We start from the raw sequence: 21,250 nt of genomic DNA, 5'->3' as shown, positions 1-21,250 counted from the left end.
GGAAGTGGGTGGATAGCACAATAGAATGTGACAAGAGAAGTGGATCCACGAAGGAAAGGAGACTACTGAATTCCAAGATAGAGACAGCAATCAAGGGAACAAGAGAGAAGGGGAAAATGAGACTTATAGTTTAGGAGCTCAGATTAAGAATTAGTGTGTATGGAATACATGTTTAGGTTTCTTCAGTTATGGATTATTCAGATTTCACTTCATTTTCCTGCTACTCTACAATACAGAATGTGTTCCCTGCCTTCCAACTCCCCCCCTCCTCCTCCATTTTGACAAGCTTTAACCAAAAGAAAATGTCAAATTCAGCCATGGAAGTACTCTCAGAAACCACATTTTAAATGTCCGTATATGAATATCACAATTGCCAACTTTCACGTGGTAAATAAGCACCCCGACTTTCACAATAAACCAAAAATCAGGCTAATCCCATTTCAAAACAAGGCCAAAACAAGCCAATTCCTAAGAACCCCAACACTCTCTATGTGACTAGATCCCCCCGGCGTGCAGTCTGGGACTGTGGTGGGCCCACTATGCACCCCTGACTCTCTTCCCCCCCTTGCCCCTGCTTGCCGGGAGCCAATCAAAAAAAAAGCACCAGTCCCTGATTAACCAATGTGCACTTGGTGCATTTTTACAGGGCCCCCTTTTCAGGGGAAAAAACAAACACCACCGCCACACACACACACACACACCCACCCACCCAACTTGGGGCAAAGAAGGGGGAGGGCCCCATCTGCACACTGTGGCGAGAGCCAAAGGGGCAGAGCAGGGAGCCAGGCCAATCTGCAGGGCAGGAAATGCTGCAGGGTAAGTGCGAGGTAGGTTTACTGTACAGCACATACCCCTAGGGCCTCCCACTCCCCTCCATGGGCAGGGAAGATGTGGGAGCCGTCAACTGCCATAGTGCACAGGGCCCCAAAATTCTTTAATTCAGACCAAAATAGCACATACATTTGAAGAAATCTCCCAGTATAGAGTGCGCCTTATAGCTGTTCTCAAGAGTTCAGAATAGGGCACTGCTAGCTACATGGTCCCAGAGAACCACAGTTGTCTCAGTGAGAGGCTGTTCCTGGTGCAGCTGTTGAGGGCCTGGAATTGGCAGCCTAAGGAAGATGCAAGCCTGTGAAGGGTGAGGAGCACTGATATGATGTGGTCTTTGCAGCTGTCCCTGTGAAGGAGGCAGGTTTCTATGTTCTGCCGAAATCTGATGTTCCAGGTTATTTCCACTTTTAGCTCCAGACCTTTTCTAAAGTCAGAAAAAAACTTTAGAAAAGGTATAAAAAAGTGCTGCTCACTTTATTATCATACCTTCACTGGGAAGCCAGCAGCACTTCAGTACGAAGCAAGGTAAATTAAAACCACAAGAAAGAAATCGCAAATAATCAGTTTCTTAAATGCAGTTCCAGAAGGAAATATTAATTGCCAAATTGACCCAGCAAAACTCCGTTTGTTCAGAATAAGCTGAGAATCTCTGGTTTTACGTTTCTCTCTGCTTTAAGTATTCTGCATCTATCGGGCAGCTTATATTTTATTGAACAGCTATCCACAGCGTTGATGGAAATATTACTTAGCTCTTAGGCCCATCCTTCCCAGAACTGCTTGTTGAAACTGGCAACTGTTTCATAAATACCTAGTACTTTAAAAGACAATGCAAGCTAAATGTGATAAGTATTGATGGCAATCTAAAAATGCTTCCATAATGTACTTTACCTTCCTATTATAGCATGTTAATATTGGATTTTTTTCCCACTAAAGACTCAGGGCTTGTCTACACTACTGCTTAAGTCGATGTAACATACATCGCTCAGGGGTGTGGAAACCCCCCCCCCCCTCCCCTGAGTGACTTAAGTTACATTTACTTAAAACAGTTTCTACACCGCGGTATGAGTGTGGGAGACGCTCTCCTGCTGACACAGCTTCTGCCTCCCGTTGAGGTGGAGTAATTATGTCGATGGGAAAGCGCTCTCCCGTCGACATAGCACAGCTTCACCACAGGCACTGCAAGTTAGTCTGTATTCACAAAAAGAAAAAGAGTACTTGTGGCACCTTAGAGACTAACCAATTTATTTGTTTATTAACACAGTTGGATCAAATTAAATTAAATCCGATGAAGTAAGCTGTAGCTCACGAAAGCTTATGCTCAAATAAACTGGTTAGTCTGTAAGGTGCCACAAGTACTCCTTTTCTTTTTTTGAATAAAAACGAATCTTGGCTGAGCTTTTCCCTTCTGATTTTAATAACCGTTCAGAGCAATGAAGATTGTCTGTGATCTTACAGTATGAAAAGCTTTTATCTGAAATTATCATATCAATATTTTATCACTAATAGAATTGTATATTCTCTTCCAGTAGTTTTCCCAGGGGTGTTGTTCAGAACATTGGAGTTATCACTGAAAGTTCTACATTTCTCTAAAAATAAACCAGTATTTTATGAGGCAACGTCTTTACCAATCTTTGAGATTCAGAGGGCCAAATTCAGTCCTTGGGTAGATGCGTGCAACTCCCACTAACTACTGAAGAACTTTAGTGCACAGACTAATGTAGTCAAGAGTTCATTCTAAATGTGGATTTCTTCATTTTGTAAGTTAGGAGAACAAAGGGCTGCTGTAATGTCTGATGACTAGAGTAACCACATGTACCATTCAAATTATTAATATGTCACTCGATAAATCAGCTGGTTGAGAAGTTTCTATTAATATATTTAAATTTGCTGTTTTTGAGTACTTAACTTCAGCAAGCTATTCACAGGCCAGTATTAGAGTAAGGTGAATTGGAGAATGTTAGATGTAACATTCATAATTTACAAATGGTAATAAAAGACTAAAATTTATCACTGACAGATGGTCTGACATATCCAGATCTCTCCCCTCACCCTGCACCACCCAAAAAAGTTTTTTTTCATTGAGTTCATAGGTTTTGTATCTTTTTGATACCAGTCTTTATCAACTGTGCAATATTTGTCTAACTGGCTGATAGGACACGAATGAGATTGTTCTTTAACACAGTTGGATCAAATTAATATCTTCTCATTAATCATAGAAATGTCAGGCTACAAGGAGGCAGGACCAAGTAAACCTAAAGCATCCCTGACAGGTCCAACCTATTCTTAAAAACCTTCAGTGCTGGGGATTTCACAACCTACTTTGGAAGCCTATTCTAGATCTTAACAACACTTGTAATTAGAAATGGGAAAAATGAAATGGCAAGCTATGTGAGACATGTTCATGAGCCCTGACCATTAGAAGTAAGGAAAAAATATTTTGCCTGAAGCACTGTTTCTAGGATCCGAAATATGTGGGGAGAAAAGCAATCAGAAAAGCCAGCCATAATGTAAGTTAACAAAAGCTTCTGTTGATTTTATTTTCCTGATTCCATCTCTGTTTTACTAAATCAACAACATAAGAGAAGATCCAGGCCTTAGAATGGAATTTGATATGTGGAAGATAGGAATGGAATGTCCTCTTAGCGGAGCATTATTCGTAAGATGAAAATACATACTTTCTGGGGCGAGCCCTTGAGAGAGCCTAAAGAATGGAGTGGCACACAAACACATTCATTTCTGAAAGCTACTTCTTTCTACCTACATTTTACAGTCAGTTCAGGGATTATCAATAGACAATACAATATGTATGGCTGAGAGCATCAAAAAATAAATGGCCAGTTCCCCAGGTATGCTTGACCTCTACTTGGCCCTTTGGGGTCTGTTCTGCCAGCCCTGAGTCACCAGAGCACATTTCACTCTGGCTGCATAACTCATTAGTTATCAGGGTCCAGAACCAGGTTGCATAGAGCCATCAAATGAAATACCCAGCTCTTCCTCCCTGCAAGAATGGCATAAAGGAAGAATGAGCAGGGACTGAGATTCTGATCCAAAGATTTTAATCTTGTTGACAAATGAATTTTGGATGCATATTTCATGTTGAGAAGGTATAACAGCTGATAATAGCATGCATGGATATATCACATGCATTGGTGGATGTTGAGATGAGCTCCATTCAAAACCTCTTTTATGAAAAGACAAGAAAGGAACAAAAATTGTACCATGTACCGTAGCAAATCTATTACCCCAATTCTGTTGAATTTAATTCTATGTTTCAAATCTCTTCATGATTTTGAAAATCATTATTTGAAATGTCAACCAGCAGAAAAGAAAGAGAGGGTAACACAGGCCTAACTCATACTATTTGTGTTTACTTCTGAAAAATATTATAGTCAAACAAGATAGAAACACAGGTGTGTCTTGTGGCACCTCTGAGGGGAGAGACAAACACCTACAAGATCTCTATCAAGCATTCTTACAACTACAATACCACCTGCTGAATTGAAGAAACAGATTGACCGAGCCAGAAGGGTACCCAGAAGTTACCTACTACAGGGTAGGCCCAACAAAGAAAATAACAGAACGCCACTAGCCATCACCTTCAGCCCCCAACTAAAACGTCTCCAACGCATCATCAAGGATTTACAACTTATCTTGAAGGACAACTCATCCCTCTCACAGATCTTGGGAGACAGGCAAGTCCTTGCTTACAGAAAGCCCCCCAACCTGAAGCAAATACTCACCAGCAACCACACAACAAAAACACTAACCCAGGAACCTATCCTTGCAACAAAGCCCGTTGCCAACTGTGTCCACATATCTATTCGGGGACACCATCATAGGGCCTAATCACATCAGCCACACTATCAGAGGCTCGTTCACCTGCATATCTACCAATGTGATATGTGCCAGCAATGCCCCTCTGTCATGTACATTGGCCAAAGTGAACAGTCTCTATGTAAAAGAATAAATGGACACAAATCAGATGTCAAGAATTATAACATTCAAAAACCAGTTGGAAAACACTTCAATCTCTTTGGTCACTCGATTACAGACCTAAAAGTGGCAATTCTTCAATAAAAAAACTTCAGAAACAGACTCCAGTGAGGGACTGTTGAATTGGAATTAATTTGCAAACTGGATACAATTAACTTGGGCTTGAATAAAGACTGGGAGTGAATGTGTCATTACACAAAGTAAAACTATTTCCCCATGAAGAAAAGGAGTACTTGTGGCACCTTAGAGACTAACCAATTTATTTGAGCATGAGCTTTCGTGAGCTACAGCTCACTTCATCGGATGCATACCGTGGAAACTGCAGCAGACTTTATATATACACAGAGAATATGAAACAATACCTCCTCCCACCCCACTGTCCTGCTGGTAATAGCTTATCTAAAGTGATCATCAGTGTGGTGCTTGAGCAACCAAAGGAGCAGCTGTCCACGGTGAGGGCCACCACACCATGGCAAGCCACTTGGATAGAGGAGTTGGCGAGGACAGCCTTCTTCGATGACTTTGACCTCCTTGTAGACAGATGCACTAAAGACCTGTCTGCAGAAATCGTATCTGGGAGGAAGGGAACTCAGGAGAATGCTCACAGAACTCCTGCATGGAGACATCACCACCACCACCACAGGAGAGAATCCAGGAGAAGGAACATCAGTCGCCGCTACAACGCAGCAGCAGCTTTTAGGATCCAGACGCTCTACCGGTCAAACTGCCCTAAGGCTACGAGAGAGATCCTCGGTGGGCTCTCATCTTACTGTGCAATCCCATCCGAGAGACTGTTCTCGTACTTCACGGGTGTGTTTGACTATGTAGCTCAGAACAACATTCCTAATCCTCAATTACAATTACTGAGGGACAATCTCCACTCATTGATTATTTTGCTTTCCACAACCAACTCTCTGTACGTCTCTTCATGAGTGATGTACCCGAATATTTGAATTCTAATATCTAAACCGTATTGTTAATTTTATTCACCTAAATTTGGGTTATTGCTCTTTATGTACTCTATGTCTTTTAAAAACAAACTCTGTATTTGTGGATAATCTAAGCACTATACCCAGATGTACAGACAAGCTTTTCTCAACCTATGTTTTACATAATTTTTTTAACATTAGCTTTAATAAAAATTTTAAATCTCTCCTTGGTCTAATTTCTGATATGTCCTCTATCGAAACGATTCTCCTACAAAGAGGGGTTCACTAAATCATAAAATAGGTCTTTTCCAACTGTAGGTACCATTATGTTACTGTACTTATATTTGAAAACTTCAAATATATGTAACAAACAATCAGCACAGTTCTGCATTTTGTTTGCTGCAAAGAAATTCATCTTTGAACTGCTGTATGTAGTTTTATTTTTTTGAAAGAGGGAATTTGCAGCCACCCACAACCAAGATGTATTATTTATGCAATTCCACAAATGAATATAGCACTTTACAAAGCAAATAGGAAATGCATAAGAACTGTAAGACTCAGTGAGTTTATTCTATGTAGGCCAGATCATCTAGGTTGCAGAACACACTACTGAGTGTTACCGAGCACCTTCAACTCCCATTTACAATCGGAAGTGGAAGTACTTAACGATTTTCCGGACAGACATAAATCGGGCAACAGTTCTGACCCAAGAGGGTATGGAGATAGCACTGATAAGTAGATACGCTTATGAATGATTACATGGAACAAGTGGGTTTGAAGGAGGTGAAAGTTATATCCAGGGGCAATGGGTGCAAAGAAAACAACTAACAAGACATGGGAGCTCCTTGCTACATGATGGAGCAATGAGAAAAGGAAGCACAAAACTGAGGGCTAGTCAACACTAGAAAATTGGGTTGGCATAATTACATTCCTTGGGAGTATGAAAAATCTACATCCCGAGTGGCGTAGTTAAGCCGACCTAAGTACTCATGTAGGCAGCACCAGGTCGACAGAAGAAATCGTCCATCACCCTAGCTACCACATCTCAGGGAGGTAGATTACCTACGCTGATTGGAGAACCCTTCCCGTCAGTGTGGGTAGTGTCTACACTGAAGTGCAGCTGCACCAGAGCTGTTGTAGCATTTTAAGTGTAGACAAAGCCCTAAGAGTGGAGAAAAAGGATAAAGGGGGCAGTAACAACAGAGGAATCAGAGGAGTTTAAGGCGCTAAAAGGTGAAAAATAGGAAATGAAACCAGCAGTGCTGGATTAAGAGGAGCTTTAACTTGATGCAGTAGAAGTCAGGAAGCCAAATTAAAATAGATTGCTATAGCAATAGCAAATGTCTCAAAAGCTTCTTTTACAAGAGACATGCAGTCATAAATAATAATTAATGCTCTAGTGCTCCCTTGTCAGGAATTTTCTTCGTGAAAACTTTGTGGTTTCTTTTAAATTTTGAATAAGTCACCTGCTTATAATTTTTATTTACAAGAGTGAAATGAAACCGCTTGGCCAAACCCCCAGTGTATCAACCAAATCCAGTTCTTGGACTTTGCAATGAAAAATATCATTGTTATAAATGGCATTAAGACAGTAAGGTGGGTGGAGAGGCTCTGCAAATTTGTGAAGTTCAATTTCTCTTCAATTTGCTTCATATGCTTGGCTGACCAGTGATCCTAAGAATTTCTGAACATTCTGTCATGAAGGCAACTGCTTGTATCTAATCAGATACTTCACTGACAGTGGAGAGGTTGTCACTGACAAATGAAGAGGTTGACATAGAGGGCTTTAAAAAGTGTAAAAGTAAATCAGTCACTGAAGTTTCATCAGTGATTGTGCAGAAATTTTTTATCTGATGTTCGAGCAGGCATGTGGTGACGTGCTTGCAGGAACGATGAAGGGTCACAGAAGGCAGAAGTACATGTGGGATGAAATCCTGGACTCACTGATTTCAATGTGGCCAAGATTTTTCCCGTCGTATCACAAGGGCTCCATCTTTTCTGATTTTGTCTAGATCACACTAGTCCCAGAGAAAGATTGTGTCTCTCAGAAACTTAGTCTGATTTCAGAAAATGATTCTGCATATAAAAACAATAGTATAACTACAGTTTTAAGGGACTATATAGAAAGGTTGGAATTTCATCCTTATTCCTCCTCGCAAGCTATAATATGTGTAATAAACTATTCTCAAAGAAAATTTGGAAGATTAATGTATACAGATGATCACAGAAGGACTGAATCTACTCCCTCTCACAATAGGTGAATGCCAGGGTAAATTCACTGGCAACACATTAATAACTTAATACATCCTTCTCTCTCCCCCCCACACCCTTTGTGGGAGTCAGGTGCTGGAGGCTGTCATACATCAGTAGCCCTGTATTGGGTTGGTTTTGTTTTTCTCCAAGGATAGTATGTGAAATTGTTTTTAGGTGTGGATTGTGAGGATTTATAGTAGATACAATGGACATGGGTAGTGCCATGTACAATGCCAAATCTCAGAGATATTGCTCGTTAGAGCTGGTTAGAAAATGTCCTTGAGAACGTTTCTTTAGTTAAAGCTCTCCTAAATAGCACTGAGGCCCCTGGGGTTGTTCAGCATATGCCAACTCAGGACTTCTCTTCACCAGCTGTGTAGTTTCTGCCCAGCCAGTGGCACACCTTGCTGCTTTTCAGTTGTGTTCTGTCAGTTGCATTTGGGCCTCCGATGTGTCCAAAAAATCGTTTCCACCTGTAGTCTCAGTACACCCTTTGAAAGCAGTGCCTCTGCAGGTGCAAAGAATTCTGTTCCTGTCTGAGAACTAAAGGCTAGAGCTGGTTGACAATTTTTTGGTAGGAAAATTCTGATTTGTTTAAACCAGAACTTTTAATGGAAACTTTTATTGTTTTTGTCAGGAAAGTTTCTCGGGTCCAGCATGACATTTCCGCAAAAGAGCAAGCACGTGCACCCTCACCTGGGGTATGGGAGACCAGGGTCAAGCCTCTGATCTGCCTGATTCAGAGCATGGACTTGAACCTGCGTCTCCCGTATCCCAGGTGAGTGCCCAAAACACCAGGCAGTAGAGTCTTTCTCTCCGTCCACCCCTCACAGAATAATTTATTTATACAAAGTGGATCAGCTCCAACCGGAGAGGTTGGGAGGCTTCCCATCCCAGATAGCTAAGCAGAAACACTGGAAGCCTTTGGAATGAAGGAATGGCAAAGCTAGAGATCCAGTTGGGTTGCTGTCCTGGGTGGGCTCATGGGAGAGAGGAGGCTGGATATGTTAGGGGAAGGGTTTCTAATGCCTGTGCTCTTGGGGCCTGCCTTGGTATGGAGAATTTCTCAGAGACTGTATGCTGTGTGCAATCCAGCAAGCTCACAGATGGTTCTGATGAGCTGCTTTTTGAGATACAGTGGGGATTGAACAAAACAATGTAACTCCAAGCTCACTAAGATTTCCAGATGCCTTCCAAATCAAAGCACACACAGAACAATATACATGCATGTCTGTATGCCTCTGGTCTCCAAAGGGTTGTTTCTCAGGTCCTTACATTTTGATTTATCTAGGTTATAACAAACTACTGCTCAAACGCAGGCTCACCGTTGCATACTGACTTTTGCTGCTTTCTCCAGCATTTTTCACCGTCTGCTAAGAGCATGATCCTGGCTTTAATCCACATAATCTACTGCTATGGCATTTTTTTCTTAACTTTTCCTTTTTCCACTGAATTTTCAAAGAGGAAAAAAAAGTGTAGCATAGCACAGGTAAAAGTCAAGTTGAAAGGCTTTCCTGAAACATATCACCCAATACCACCACATCATCAACAGTCTTTCACACAGAGTCACATTCAAAATAAAACCCAGTGTGTATAGCCAAGGTTCTGTCTCAGAAAGTCGTGCTTCTAATAATTACCTGTGGAGAAAAGAGCAGGTAGCTTAGTTATTATATATAAACAACTCCATCTTCTCAGAAGTTTTCTTTCACTGTGTTAAGTGCTATGGCACTAAGTCTGTGAATCCCATTGACTTTAGTAGAAGTCACACATCTGAAAACCCCATGTAGCACTTTGTCAATTGTGCTTAGCATGGAAACATCTATACGTTTTCTCTGAAGCTAGCTCTTAGTGTCTCAGAAAGGTTTGCGAGTAAATTTCCAAGGAGTTACACCCAGGGTTGTAAAGGCCAGAGAAAGCCTGATTCTGCTCAGCTTCACGCCTGGTGGAGTCATTTACACCCGTGCAAAGTAGGTGTAAAACACTAGCAAATCAGAGTGGTTGTTTTTACACCTTCTTTGTATAGGTATTGATAACACAAAGTTCAAGACTGTTAAGAATCAGACCCTAAAATTTTACCAGACTGTCAGTTTACTAGCAAATAAGACTAATAATGAGTAAGGTTTTGGCTAACAGGTCATACTTTTGTGACATAGTTTAAAACCATTAAGCTTAATTGGACATAAGTATTATTGTTATTTGTTATTAAAAAGTAACAGGCTTTTGAAAGTAATATTTGTATGCCCTGGTTGAAGGCTATAGTATTCTAATCATTACCATACCAACTGTATTTTCATGGTGTCTTCTGAGCTTTAAGAGTAATTTTATTTCTTTGTTTCACCTTAGGCTTACCTTATGGATGGGAAGAAGCTTACACAGCAGATGGAATCAAGTACTTTATCAAGTGAGTACCGGCACCAAAGCTATATAAGCGGTTTCTATCACATATGGAGGATGATGGGGAGAGATTCAAATAATCAGAGGGGGTAAAAAAGCTCTAAACTTTCTAGGAGGAACACTAAATCAGTAACATGAAAAGAAACTTCATCTCTCTTTATATACAGCTTGTTAGTGACATCATTTATCGATTTTCTTAGGGACAAACTTATATAATGAGACTGGGCTTTTCAAAGAATTCTAAGGGAATTAGGTACCCAAATCCTACTGAAATTCATTGGGAGTCAGGTGACCAACTCCCAACCTCATATTGTCTTAATCAGTGTTTGATCCTTTCAATGTTGCCAATAGGGATGGGAAAATCCCATCCCCTAAAAAGTTCACAGGCCCGAACATTCAAATGCTAAAATGAAAAAATCAACTTTAAAGCTGGTTGGGAGCCTCAGTGCTGGAGAAACATCAGACAGTACTCAGTGATTTGGGGGATGTAGCTCTGGCTCCGACCCTAGGAGCTCTTCCCATAGTAATACACAAACCTTAGGGCTCTCTAGATGCACTGGCACCTTTGTTGAATCTGGGATATGGCACCTGTGCCCCATGCATTACTTAAGCAAAACCCCAGAATCCTTTGTACTGTCTGCAATTTTTCCTGGGCAGCCAGATAGACAACTCCGGATACAGCTTGGTGTCTGTGCCTCATTTTATTCTATTCTGTGCAGATAGTATCTGAGCACCTCCCAGTAATGCATTTTTTTCATCTCTTTTCATGGCTTCCTCTTTCGTGTTTCTATTCTTTTTTTCCCTCCCCCTCTTTCCTCCCTTTTTGCTCCTTTTGTCTTCCTTTATCATTTTGTCCTCTGTCATCTATGCACATTGGCGCCCATCGCCATTTCTATAGAGTCAGAATGCTTTGCACATGCAGAAAGCGAAGGAAAATGAATAGGATGCTCATCAGTTTCTTTCTGCAATCTCTTCTGCGTGTAAAGGCTTTGACTCACTGTGTCAGTGACCTTCTGTGTCAAGAACTGGCTGTGAAGGAGTACTGGCTAGCTTGGTACAAAACTAATCAGTTTTTCTTTGTACCCAGACAAGTGTTAAAGAGCCTGGATGTTGACAGACACTGACTAAACCCAGTCAACTTCCATCTGCAATCTTTTCACCCAGAAAACGGCACAAGGAAAAGGACTAACATGTTAGTTTCTCTTTGTAACTAGTCCCAGTAGAATGTCCTTTACCATGTGATTACCTTCAGACTACATCTAAAAGCATCCCTTGTGTGTCAGAAAGTGATGTTCTTGTTTTGAAAATGGACTTTGTAGGCAGCTTTGTATCTGGAATTAAGTTGTTCTGCTATTGTAATGGATTGAAGGAGCAGAGTGGAAGGCATTTCATCATAATTGTAAAGTAAGCAAGAAACTCCCAAGTTTCCTGCCATTGGTTTAAAAGAGAAGTTATTACTTTACACTAAAGATATTAATCATAGGCTGACTAACTTAAAATCACTGAGTTCTGACAAGTCAAATTTTCACTGCCTTTAGGTTAGCCTACCCTTACTCAGTGAACATTGCCATTGAAATTGGGCCGGTTACCAAGATATTTTGTCATATTCTTTATGCATTTCAGTGCTTGTCAATGCAAATATTTTAGCCATACTAAAAACTGCTGTCTGTATACACCTGGAGTATTTTAAGCCAAAGAAAAAGAAATAATCTGATACAATTTCTGGGGTTTTTTTTTTAAAGAAAAATACATATATGACGTTCTGCTCTGTATATAGCAGGGATGGGCAAACTTTTTGGCTCAAGGGCCACATCTGGGAAGAGAAATTGTATGGGAGGTCATGAATGCTCACAGAATTGGGGTTGGGATGTGGGGAGGGGGTGAGGGCTCGGATGGGGGTGCAGGCTCTGGGGTGGGGCTGAGGATGATGAGTTTGGGGTGTAGGAGGGTGCTCTGGGTTGGGACTGAGGGGTTTGGAGGGCGGGAGGGGGATCAGGGCTGGGGCAGAGGGTTGGGGTGTGGGGGGAGGCTCAGGAGTGCAGGATCTGGGCAGCGCTTACCTCAAGCGGCTCCCAGAAGCAGTGGCATGTCCCTGCTCCAGCTCTTACGTGGAGGCGTGGCCAGGAGACTCTGCACGCTGCCCCATCCACAGGCACGGCCCCTGCAGCTCCCATTGGCTGTGGTTCCTGGCCAATGGGACCTGCAGGGGCGGTGCTTGGGGCGGGGGCAGAGCAGAGCCCCCTGGCTGCCCCTACGCCTAGGAGCTGGGGGAGGAACATGCCGCTGCTTCTGGGAACCGTGTGGAGCGGCCCCTGACCCTGCTTCCCGGCTGGAGCACCGGAGCAGGTAGCAAGCCCCAGACCCACTCCCCCGCGGGAGCTTGAGAGCCAGATTAAAACGGCTGGCGGGCCGGATGCGGCCTGTAGGCCATAGTTTGCCCACCCCTAATATATAGTGTAACCATTGTCTCAAAGGCCAAGGGTCTTGTCCTCTCCATCGTATTAGTGTTACCAAAGATGAGAGGAGATTGAAAAAAATGTGTTCTGGGTGATTACTGGTTAGTTAAATCTATTAATTATGTTAGTCAATAATGCATCATCACTTCAGCTTGTGCAGTATAGTGTAGATGTTATAATAGCAAACAAACTTATTATGACACCAAAAATAAGAGTAAGGAAAAATCTGTATGGCCAAATTGCCACCTGCAGTTGAGTGAATTTTCAGACAACCCTCCCAAGATTAGAGGAGAGGTGACATTGAGATGTTACAATAAAGCACTGTATAAATTACAATGACAAGCTCTACAAAGTTTTAAAAGTAGTCCCCCTCGGCGGGGAGTGGGGGGGGGAGACGAGAAAATGCAAAGCACTAAGATCCAGCTCTTCTTGTCATTTGCTCTTGAGGATTTTCTTAATTAAAGGATTTCCTTAATGATTTTTTTTTCAGAAAGACTAAAAGAAAAAGGTAGTGCAGTATTTTCAGCGAGTGAAGGGAAGGTGATAATATCTTTAAACTTAAGGCAAAAGCATCCAGTATGATACATATACAGTTGCATTGCACAGATAAAGAATCACAAAATACCTTCTAGATCTAGGATACCAACATAATTATAAACCATATGAGCCTGAGCCAAAGCCCATCGATGTTAATGGAAAGATTTCCACGGATGTTAAAGTGGGCTTTGGATCAGGACCCCTCTATCTTGTTGTTTGTACCCTAATATATAAAGGTCTCCTTTTTGCTGTGAAAGATCATGTTAAGGCTGATTATTTAATACCTACCTGCCTGCCAGCAGGGGTTTGTGAGTTTGATTTATGTTTTCAGAGTGGAAGACACTAGCAAGCAAAGTTAGCATTATTATGAAACAGTTGAGTTAATGTTGTTATGCCGAGTCTGAATCAGAACCGAGCATCCAAATACCCCTGCACTTTTTAAGACCTCAGATCCAATTTTGTGTGCAAACTTTGCACCCTCAGGCACATCTCTAGTACCTATTTATTTAGTTAATATCAGGTATCCCTTACAACTTTATTTTCATTATTCTCTAAAATGCTGTAAAGTCAAAGAGCAGGGAACGGTCACGTGTTATATATGCCCTGTGGAGAGTAACGTGTAATATGCTGCTTGTGTCTATGAATATTTTATTGTTGACCTACCTGAATTAAGGTCTGATCCTGCTTCTGTTGAATTTAAGAGCCAGAGTTTCATTGATTTTAATGGGAGCAACATTGGCCCACAAAAGTAAAAACTCAGTTTTATCTGTTCGTTACCTGCACGAAGTGAGATGCTGATGCATGTAATTTGGGTTTAAGGTAAAGAAACCTTAGGGTGAGTGAAGGTTCCTAGGTATCAGAGCAAGATATAGTGCCTCCAAATTCCCTTGCCTAGAAGAGTCTCCATGTAATCAGTTAAGTTGGCTCTCAGGCTCCTGTGTGTTGCTGCAGTGGCACAAAGGAGCCTTATCACAGGCCAGGATCCAGTTCACCATCTTTTATACTTGAGTGGTCTTGAAAATTGAATTGTTACTTCTGAGAGAATTCAAATAGGCAGTGAAATTACCATAAAGCTGCTTGATGTCCTGAGAGTAGCTAGACATATATCTTTCATTTAAATCATTCCTATTCATCCACATTTCAGTTCTGTACCTGTTATTTTATAGAAAAGGCAAATTACTCTTAATCCTGACCCAAATGAGAAGATACTGTATATCTGCAAAGTGCTAAGTACTCTGGTCCTGATCCAGCAGAGCACTTAAGCATGTGGTTAATGTTTAGCCCATGAGTAGGCCCATTGTATAATGGACTTATTCATGTGCCTAAAGTTAAGTACATACTTAAGTGCTCTGCTGAGTCAGGGCCAGAGTGCTTAGTACCTGACAGGATCAAGACCAGTATTCTTACTATATTCATCATACTGGGATAGAATCCATATATTTACGGTGCAGAATCTGATGTGCATAGTGACCCCACCTGTGCAACCTTTATTCATGGTAATTACCACATACTCATTCTCCACACCCACTGACAACTAGTATGAATAAATTTTCCCCAATCTGAGTTAGAGTTGCACAATTCAGATAAGAAAAGGAGTACTTGTGGCACCTTAGAGACTAACCAATTTATTTGAGCATGAGCTTTCGTGAGCTACATCTCACTTCATCGGATGGCATCCGATGAAGTGAGCTGTAGCTCACGAAAGCTCATGCTCAAATAAATTGGTTAGTCTCTAAGGTGCCACAAGAACTCCTTTTCTTTTTGAGAATACAGACTAACACGGCTGTTACTCTGAAACAATTCAGATCGACGCTTTTGAACCAGTAATGTGGACACACTGGAATCAAATCTCAAACACAGTCGAAGCCAGCTTTAGTTGGATTTAGACTTGCAATTCCCTATCCATTGCATTTTGTTCATATTTGTAAACTTGTCATTGAAGCTGGATATAAATTTGTTGTTCTACCTAAGCCTGTCGAGGCTGCTGTTCACTGGTGCAGTTCCAGAATGAACCATGTTATCTAGAAAAGGGCATATAAGGGCAAGTTGTGTTGTATTTTCCTTGCCTTCCTGATCTAATCAGCTGAGATGCCTCCTTGTGATTGGAAAGATCAGTAGAAGCCTTTCCACTTGATTTCTCAGTGAGTGAGAGCAAGATTGTTTTAGCTCAGTTCGCTGATCCTACTGGAAAAATCCAGGAAAAACAGTTTGTGTGTGTGTGTGTGTGTGTGTGAGACTTTGTCAGGAAGTGATTTAAGCTATCATATTATTCTTCCATCAGGTGGTGAAACACAGCTGTGTTAATATTAAGGGCTCATTCACACAGCAACCTTATCTTGCCTCTTACCAGTCAGGAGAACAGCCAGCTAAATGTGGGGTTGATGCCCATTCAGTACGTTGTTAAGTTAATAACCGGTGAATCTTAATCATGTGGTGCTTGTGCTAGCTGCCTAATCTAGCAAATTGTTCAATTCCTATGCGTGCGTAGGTACACATTATTTTGCTTGTGGAGAGGACTTCCACAAAGGCACATAAGAGATGAAGAGGGTGGTGAGTGAGGCCTCTGCAGTGGGGTGAAATTGATTTTCCCCTGAACCATTGTGGAAGTTGTATGTAAAGTAGTGTATTTAAGTTTCTGTGCCAGCCAGCAAAAACAGGAACATTTTTTACTTACTACTACATTGTCTTTAACTCAACACTGGTGCCTGCAGCTAGATATATTAGAGCTGACACAGTATTCTCACAGTGATTCAGAACATCCCATATATGCTGCAGCACTCAAGTTCTGCTTGAGCCATTGTGTTTAATATGCTGATTATTTTCAGACTGATGTAGGTTACTGCAGGCGATGTATACCAAGGAATGTTTTGAAGCAGTAACTTAGGAAATACAAACAAGTAGTGTTTTCCAATACAATTTTACATACTCTGCAGCTTCAGCAAATAAAACCGATAAAGTAAGACTCATTTTGTGGAGCTGTACGTAAATTGCATTTTACGTGAAACATTGAAAAGAGGGTATTGCCACTTTTGGCCTATAAAAGAGTTGGTTGGTTTGATCAGTCGGTCAGGCTGAAGTGCTTTTTACCTTGCAATAAGTTAGGTTCTGTTCTGTGTAAATCTGAGGTCCCTGCTCCACTTGCTACAGTGTTGTTACCATGCATTTATACCAGTGTGACTGAAAGCCGAACCAGGGCCTCAAGAAACGACTACAGTTGTAGCAGTTGGCATAATCCATGGTTGCTTAAATATCTATAGTAGCAACAAAATAACTGGTCTCACACAGTAGAAGAAATGTCACATTTCACTGTTCATCTAATTTCATTTCATTTGGGTTCTGTGACCAATAGAAAGTCACAAATGCAGTTTTCTGCTGCCTCGATGAAATGTTGGATCTGCTGAATATGCTTGAGAGGATTCTATTGAGAGCTGCACTTTGAAGCTAAACTTTTGCTGACGTGGCAATAAAGTGCAGATCAGTAGAGAATGAACTTCCTGTGGCAGGAGTTCAGCAGAGAAAAAGCCTCAGATGTTCAGCTGCTTTCCATACCATCCTCACCTGTTGAGTCCGCAAATTTGAGCTGGAAATCTCACAAGAACAGGGTTTCTCATGAGGTTTTCACACTTCCAGTCTTTATCTAGAAATGCAACAATAGCAGCTGTTTCTTAGTACGGTCCTTAGCCAGGATGCTAGGGCCTCTGGATCTCTGTCATCACAAACCCCTGTGGCATATCCCAGACTCCATTGTCCACATCAGCCTTTGCAAGATTAGCATAGAGACACCCTCCTTGATATGCAAAGGGAAAGAGTGCAAAGTTCCCCTGCATGACCACTGTCTGAAACCTCTCACTCTCTAGAGCTCCCCCCACCCCTGGGATTAAAGTGGTGCAAAGTTTCTTGCTCCAGATGTAATTGTATTTTGTTTCTTGTGGACAAATTCAGACTTTGCTTACACCTTTGCCTCCAAGGAGTTTGCACAGAGTGCAAGCCTGTCCAAAACTGGCTCTTTGTAGGACAGCTTTATAAGAGAAAGGTGAAGCCCTTTGTGTAAAGTCAATCGAAAGTTAACTATTCACAGCAAGAAGCAAGTGCCACAGAAGTCCCCTATCTCTAACTAAGCGTGGTACAAATTTCCAGAAGAGTTTACATAAAGTTAATAGGCATCCTTTTCTGGAAGGAACATACCCTGAGGTGCTTCTAATCAGCTGATCCTGTTCAGGAGGATTTAATCTAATTGTTGTACGTTTAAATAGGGATTATGCATGGTATTTACAGCACTAGCACTAATTCTGTAGCCCTCTTGTACTGTTTGGCTGTGAATTTCAATCCTTTCTTTCTCTTTGGTATTTAGAACAGCCAAAGTCTTGAGGTACTCAGAGCTATTTTACCACTGTCCCTCTCCGGTGGGTACAACCCAGCATTGAAACATGTCTTGGTTGTCATGACAGTTGTAATTCCCCAAATGTTGCCACATGTAAACTCACCTTAAATTTGAATTCCGTCATCTTCTTAACATGTGGTTAAGCTTCAGAGTGAATAGAAACTGCAATGACTATGTTTGAATTAATTAATATTTTACAGTTTGCAAAAGAGAATTCTTTTTTTAATTAATAAGCTGCTTCACATGCATGGTACTTTATTGGGCTATCAGGTAATTGGGGCTGTTAATTCTATCTCTTGTAAATCTCATGCAATAAACATACTCCAGGACGGAAGCTGAAATCACATAAGATTGAGGTAGTTTGCTGTGAAATTTCTATTAATATCTTTGAAGGGGGGTGAAACAGTATGAAGTGCATGAGAAATCAAAGTTTAAAAGAAGTAAACCAGCTGGCTTGTGTTACATACTACAGTGAATCCCACTTATATGAATAACTGACATGAATAAAACATTTACATGGATGCATTCTTTATGGGTGACAGGTTTCAGAGTAACAGCCGTGTTAGTCTGTATTCGGAAAAAGAAAAGGAGTACTGGTGGCACCTTAGAGACTAACCAATTTATTTGAGCATGAGCTTTCGTGAGCTACAGCTCACTTCATCAGATGCATACCGTGGAAACTGCAGCAGACTTTATATATACACAGAGAATATGAAACAATACCTCCTCCCACCCCACTGTCCTGCTGGTAATAGCTTATCTAAAGTAATCGTCAGGTTAGGCCATTTCCAGCACAAATCCAGGTTTTCTCACCCTCCACCCCCCCACACAAATTCACTCTCCTGCTGGTGATAGCCCATCCAAAGTGACAACTCTTTACACAATGTGCATGATAATGAAGTTAGGCCATTTCCTGCACAAATCCAGGTTCTCTCACTCCCTCACCCCCCTCCAAAAACCCACCCCCATACACACACAGACTCACTCTACTGCTGGTAATAGCTCATCCAAACTGACCACTCTCCAAGTTTAAATCCAAGTTAAACCAGAACATCTGGGGGGGGGGGGGGTAGGAAAAAACAAGAGGAAATAGGCTACCTTGCATAATGACTTAGCCACTCCCAGTCTCTATTTAAGCCTAAATTAATAGTATCCAATTTGCAAATGAATTCCAATTCAGCGGTTTCTCGCTGGAGTCTGGATTTGAAGTTTTTTTGTTTTAAGATAGCGACCTTCATGTCTGTGATTGCGTGACCAGAGAGATTGAAGTGTTCTCCGACTGGTTTATGAATGTTATAATTCTTGACATCTGATTTGTGTCCATTTATTCTTTTACGTAGAGACTGTCCAGTTTGACCAATGTACATGGCAGAGGGGCATTGCTGGCACATGATGGCATAAATCACATTGGTGGATGTGCAGGTGAACGAGCCTCTGATAGTGTGGCTGATGTTATTAGGCCCTGTGATGGTGTCCCCTGAATAGATATGTGGGCACAATTGGCAACGGGCTTTGTTGCAAGGATAAGTTCCTGGGTTAGTGGTTCTGTTGTGTGGTATGTGGTTGTTGGTGAGTATTTGCTTCAGGTTGCGGGGCTGTCTGTAGGCAAGGACTGGCCTGTCTCCCAAGATTTGTGAGAGTGTTGGGTTATCCTTTAGGATAGGTTGTAGATCCTTTATAATGCGTTGGAGGGGTTTTAGTTGGGGGCTGAGGGTGACGGCTAGTGGCGTTCTGTTATTTTCTTTGTTAGGCCTGTCCTGTAGTAGGTAACTTCTGGGAACTCTTCTGGCTCTATCAATCTGTTTCTTTACTTCCGCAGGTGGGTATTGTAGTTGTAAGAAAGCTTGACCGAGATCTTGTAGGTGTTTGTCTCTGTCTGAGGGGTTGGAGCAAATGCGGTTGTATCGCAGAGCTTGGCTGTAGACGATGGATCGTGTGGTGTGGTCAGGGTGAAAGCTGGAGGCATGCAGGTAGGAATAGCGGTCAGTAGGTTTCCGGTATAGGGTGGTGTTTATGTGACCATTGTTTATTAGCACTGTAGTGTCCAGGAAGTGGATCTCTTGTGTGGACTGGACCAGGCTGAGGTTGGTGGTGGGATGGAAATTGTTGAAATCATGGTGGAATTCCTCAAGGGCTTCTTTTCCATGGGTCCAGATGATGAAGATGTCATCAATATAGCGCAAGTAGAGTAGGGGCGTTAGGGGACGAGAGCTGAGGAAGCGTTGTTCTAAATCAGCCATAAAAATGTTGGCATACTGTGAGGCTATGCGGGTACCCATAGCAGTGCCGCTGATCTGAAGGTATACATTGTCCCCAAATGTGAAATAGTTATGGGTAAGGACAAAGTCACAAAGTTCAGCCACCAGGTTAGCCGTGACATTATCGGGGATAGTGTTCCTGATGGCTTGTAGTCCATCTTTGTGTGGAATGTTGGTGTAGAGGGCTTCTACATCCATAGTGGCCAGGATGGTGTTATCAGGAAGATCACCGATGGATTGAAGTTTCCTCAGGAAGTCAGTGGTGTCTCGAAGGTAGCTGGGAGTGCTGGTAGCGTAGGGCCTGAGGAGGGAGTCTACATAGCCAGACAATCCTGCTGTCAGGGTGCCAATGCCTGAAATGATGGGGCGCCCAGGAGTTCCAGGTTTATGGATCTTGGGTAGTAGATAGAATATCCCAGGTCGGGGTTCCAGGGGTGTGTCTGTGCGGATTTGATCTTGTGCTTTTTCAGGAAGTTTCTTGAGCATATGCTGTAGTTGCTTTTGGTAACTCTCAGTGGGATCATAGGGTAATGGCTTGTAGAAACTCGTGTTGGAGAGCTGCCGAGCAGCCTCTTGTTCATATTCTGACCTATTCATGATGACGACAGCACCTCCTTTTCTTTATGGGTGAAACGTTTTTGTATACCTGTCATTGAGAGTTAAAGCTGGAACGTGAATAAAATGTTTGAGAATTTTTTTAATCTCCTCCATTAGGGCATTTTAGTGCCTCATTTATTCGTTTTTGATCAGCCACATTGTTAAGCATCCAATGGTCAAGCACTAGCAAGCATGGAGAAATTACCTTTCGAACTGCAGTAGTGTCTCATGATTGCAGCTAAAGCTATTATGGGCAGTAAGGCCACGGGGTTGCCGGGAAAAGTTGAGAAGTGATGTAAACAGTGCTGTGGGTTACACACTAGTATGCTGGTGGAAAAAGTGAGTATAATTTGCACTGACTTGACTTTCAGGGGTCTAAAATGAATACAAATAATACGAATGGAGTGGTGAGTGGGGATCAGATATGGTCCCTGACATACATGGGTGTGCCTCCAGCTGATGTCAGTGAGGGCTGAACTTGGTCCCAAGAGGGTCTGAAGTAATATGATGCAACTTCAAGTAATGTGAAGGGAAAGTTTAAGTTTATCTCTCACCTTCCTGCTACAACCAACAAGTCATGTAAGCGGCACTCATTTTTCATAGCCACTGGTACAAATTGCA

The 21,250-nt window shown here is 41.9% G+C and overlaps 1 protein-coding gene across 6 annotated transcripts in view; it reads left to right on the top strand.

Annotated features, from left to right (window-relative positions):
• Positions 1 to 21,250, top strand: part of STXBP4 (syntaxin binding protein 4) — a 139,192-nt gene that overhangs the window by 96,480 nt on the left and 21,462 nt on the right. For all 6 annotated transcript variants that reach the window (XM_077834511.1, XM_077834512.1, XM_077834514.1 and 3 more), the window contains one exon: positions 10,350 to 10,407. In XM_077834511.1, coding sequence (XP_077690637.1) covers positions 10,350 to 10,407 — 58 coding nt within the window. The remainder of the gene's footprint in view (positions 1 to 10,349; positions 10,408 to 21,250) is intronic.

The sequence above is a fragment of the Eretmochelys imbricata genome, chromosome 14 (assembly GCF_965152235.1).
Source record: "Eretmochelys imbricata isolate rEreImb1 chromosome 14, rEreImb1.hap1, whole genome shotgun sequence".
Lineage (NCBI taxonomy): Eukaryota > Metazoa > Chordata > Testudines > Cheloniidae > Eretmochelys > Eretmochelys imbricata.
Note: the sequence above shows the minus strand (reverse complement) of the source record. Positions and strands in the feature narration are given on the sequence as shown.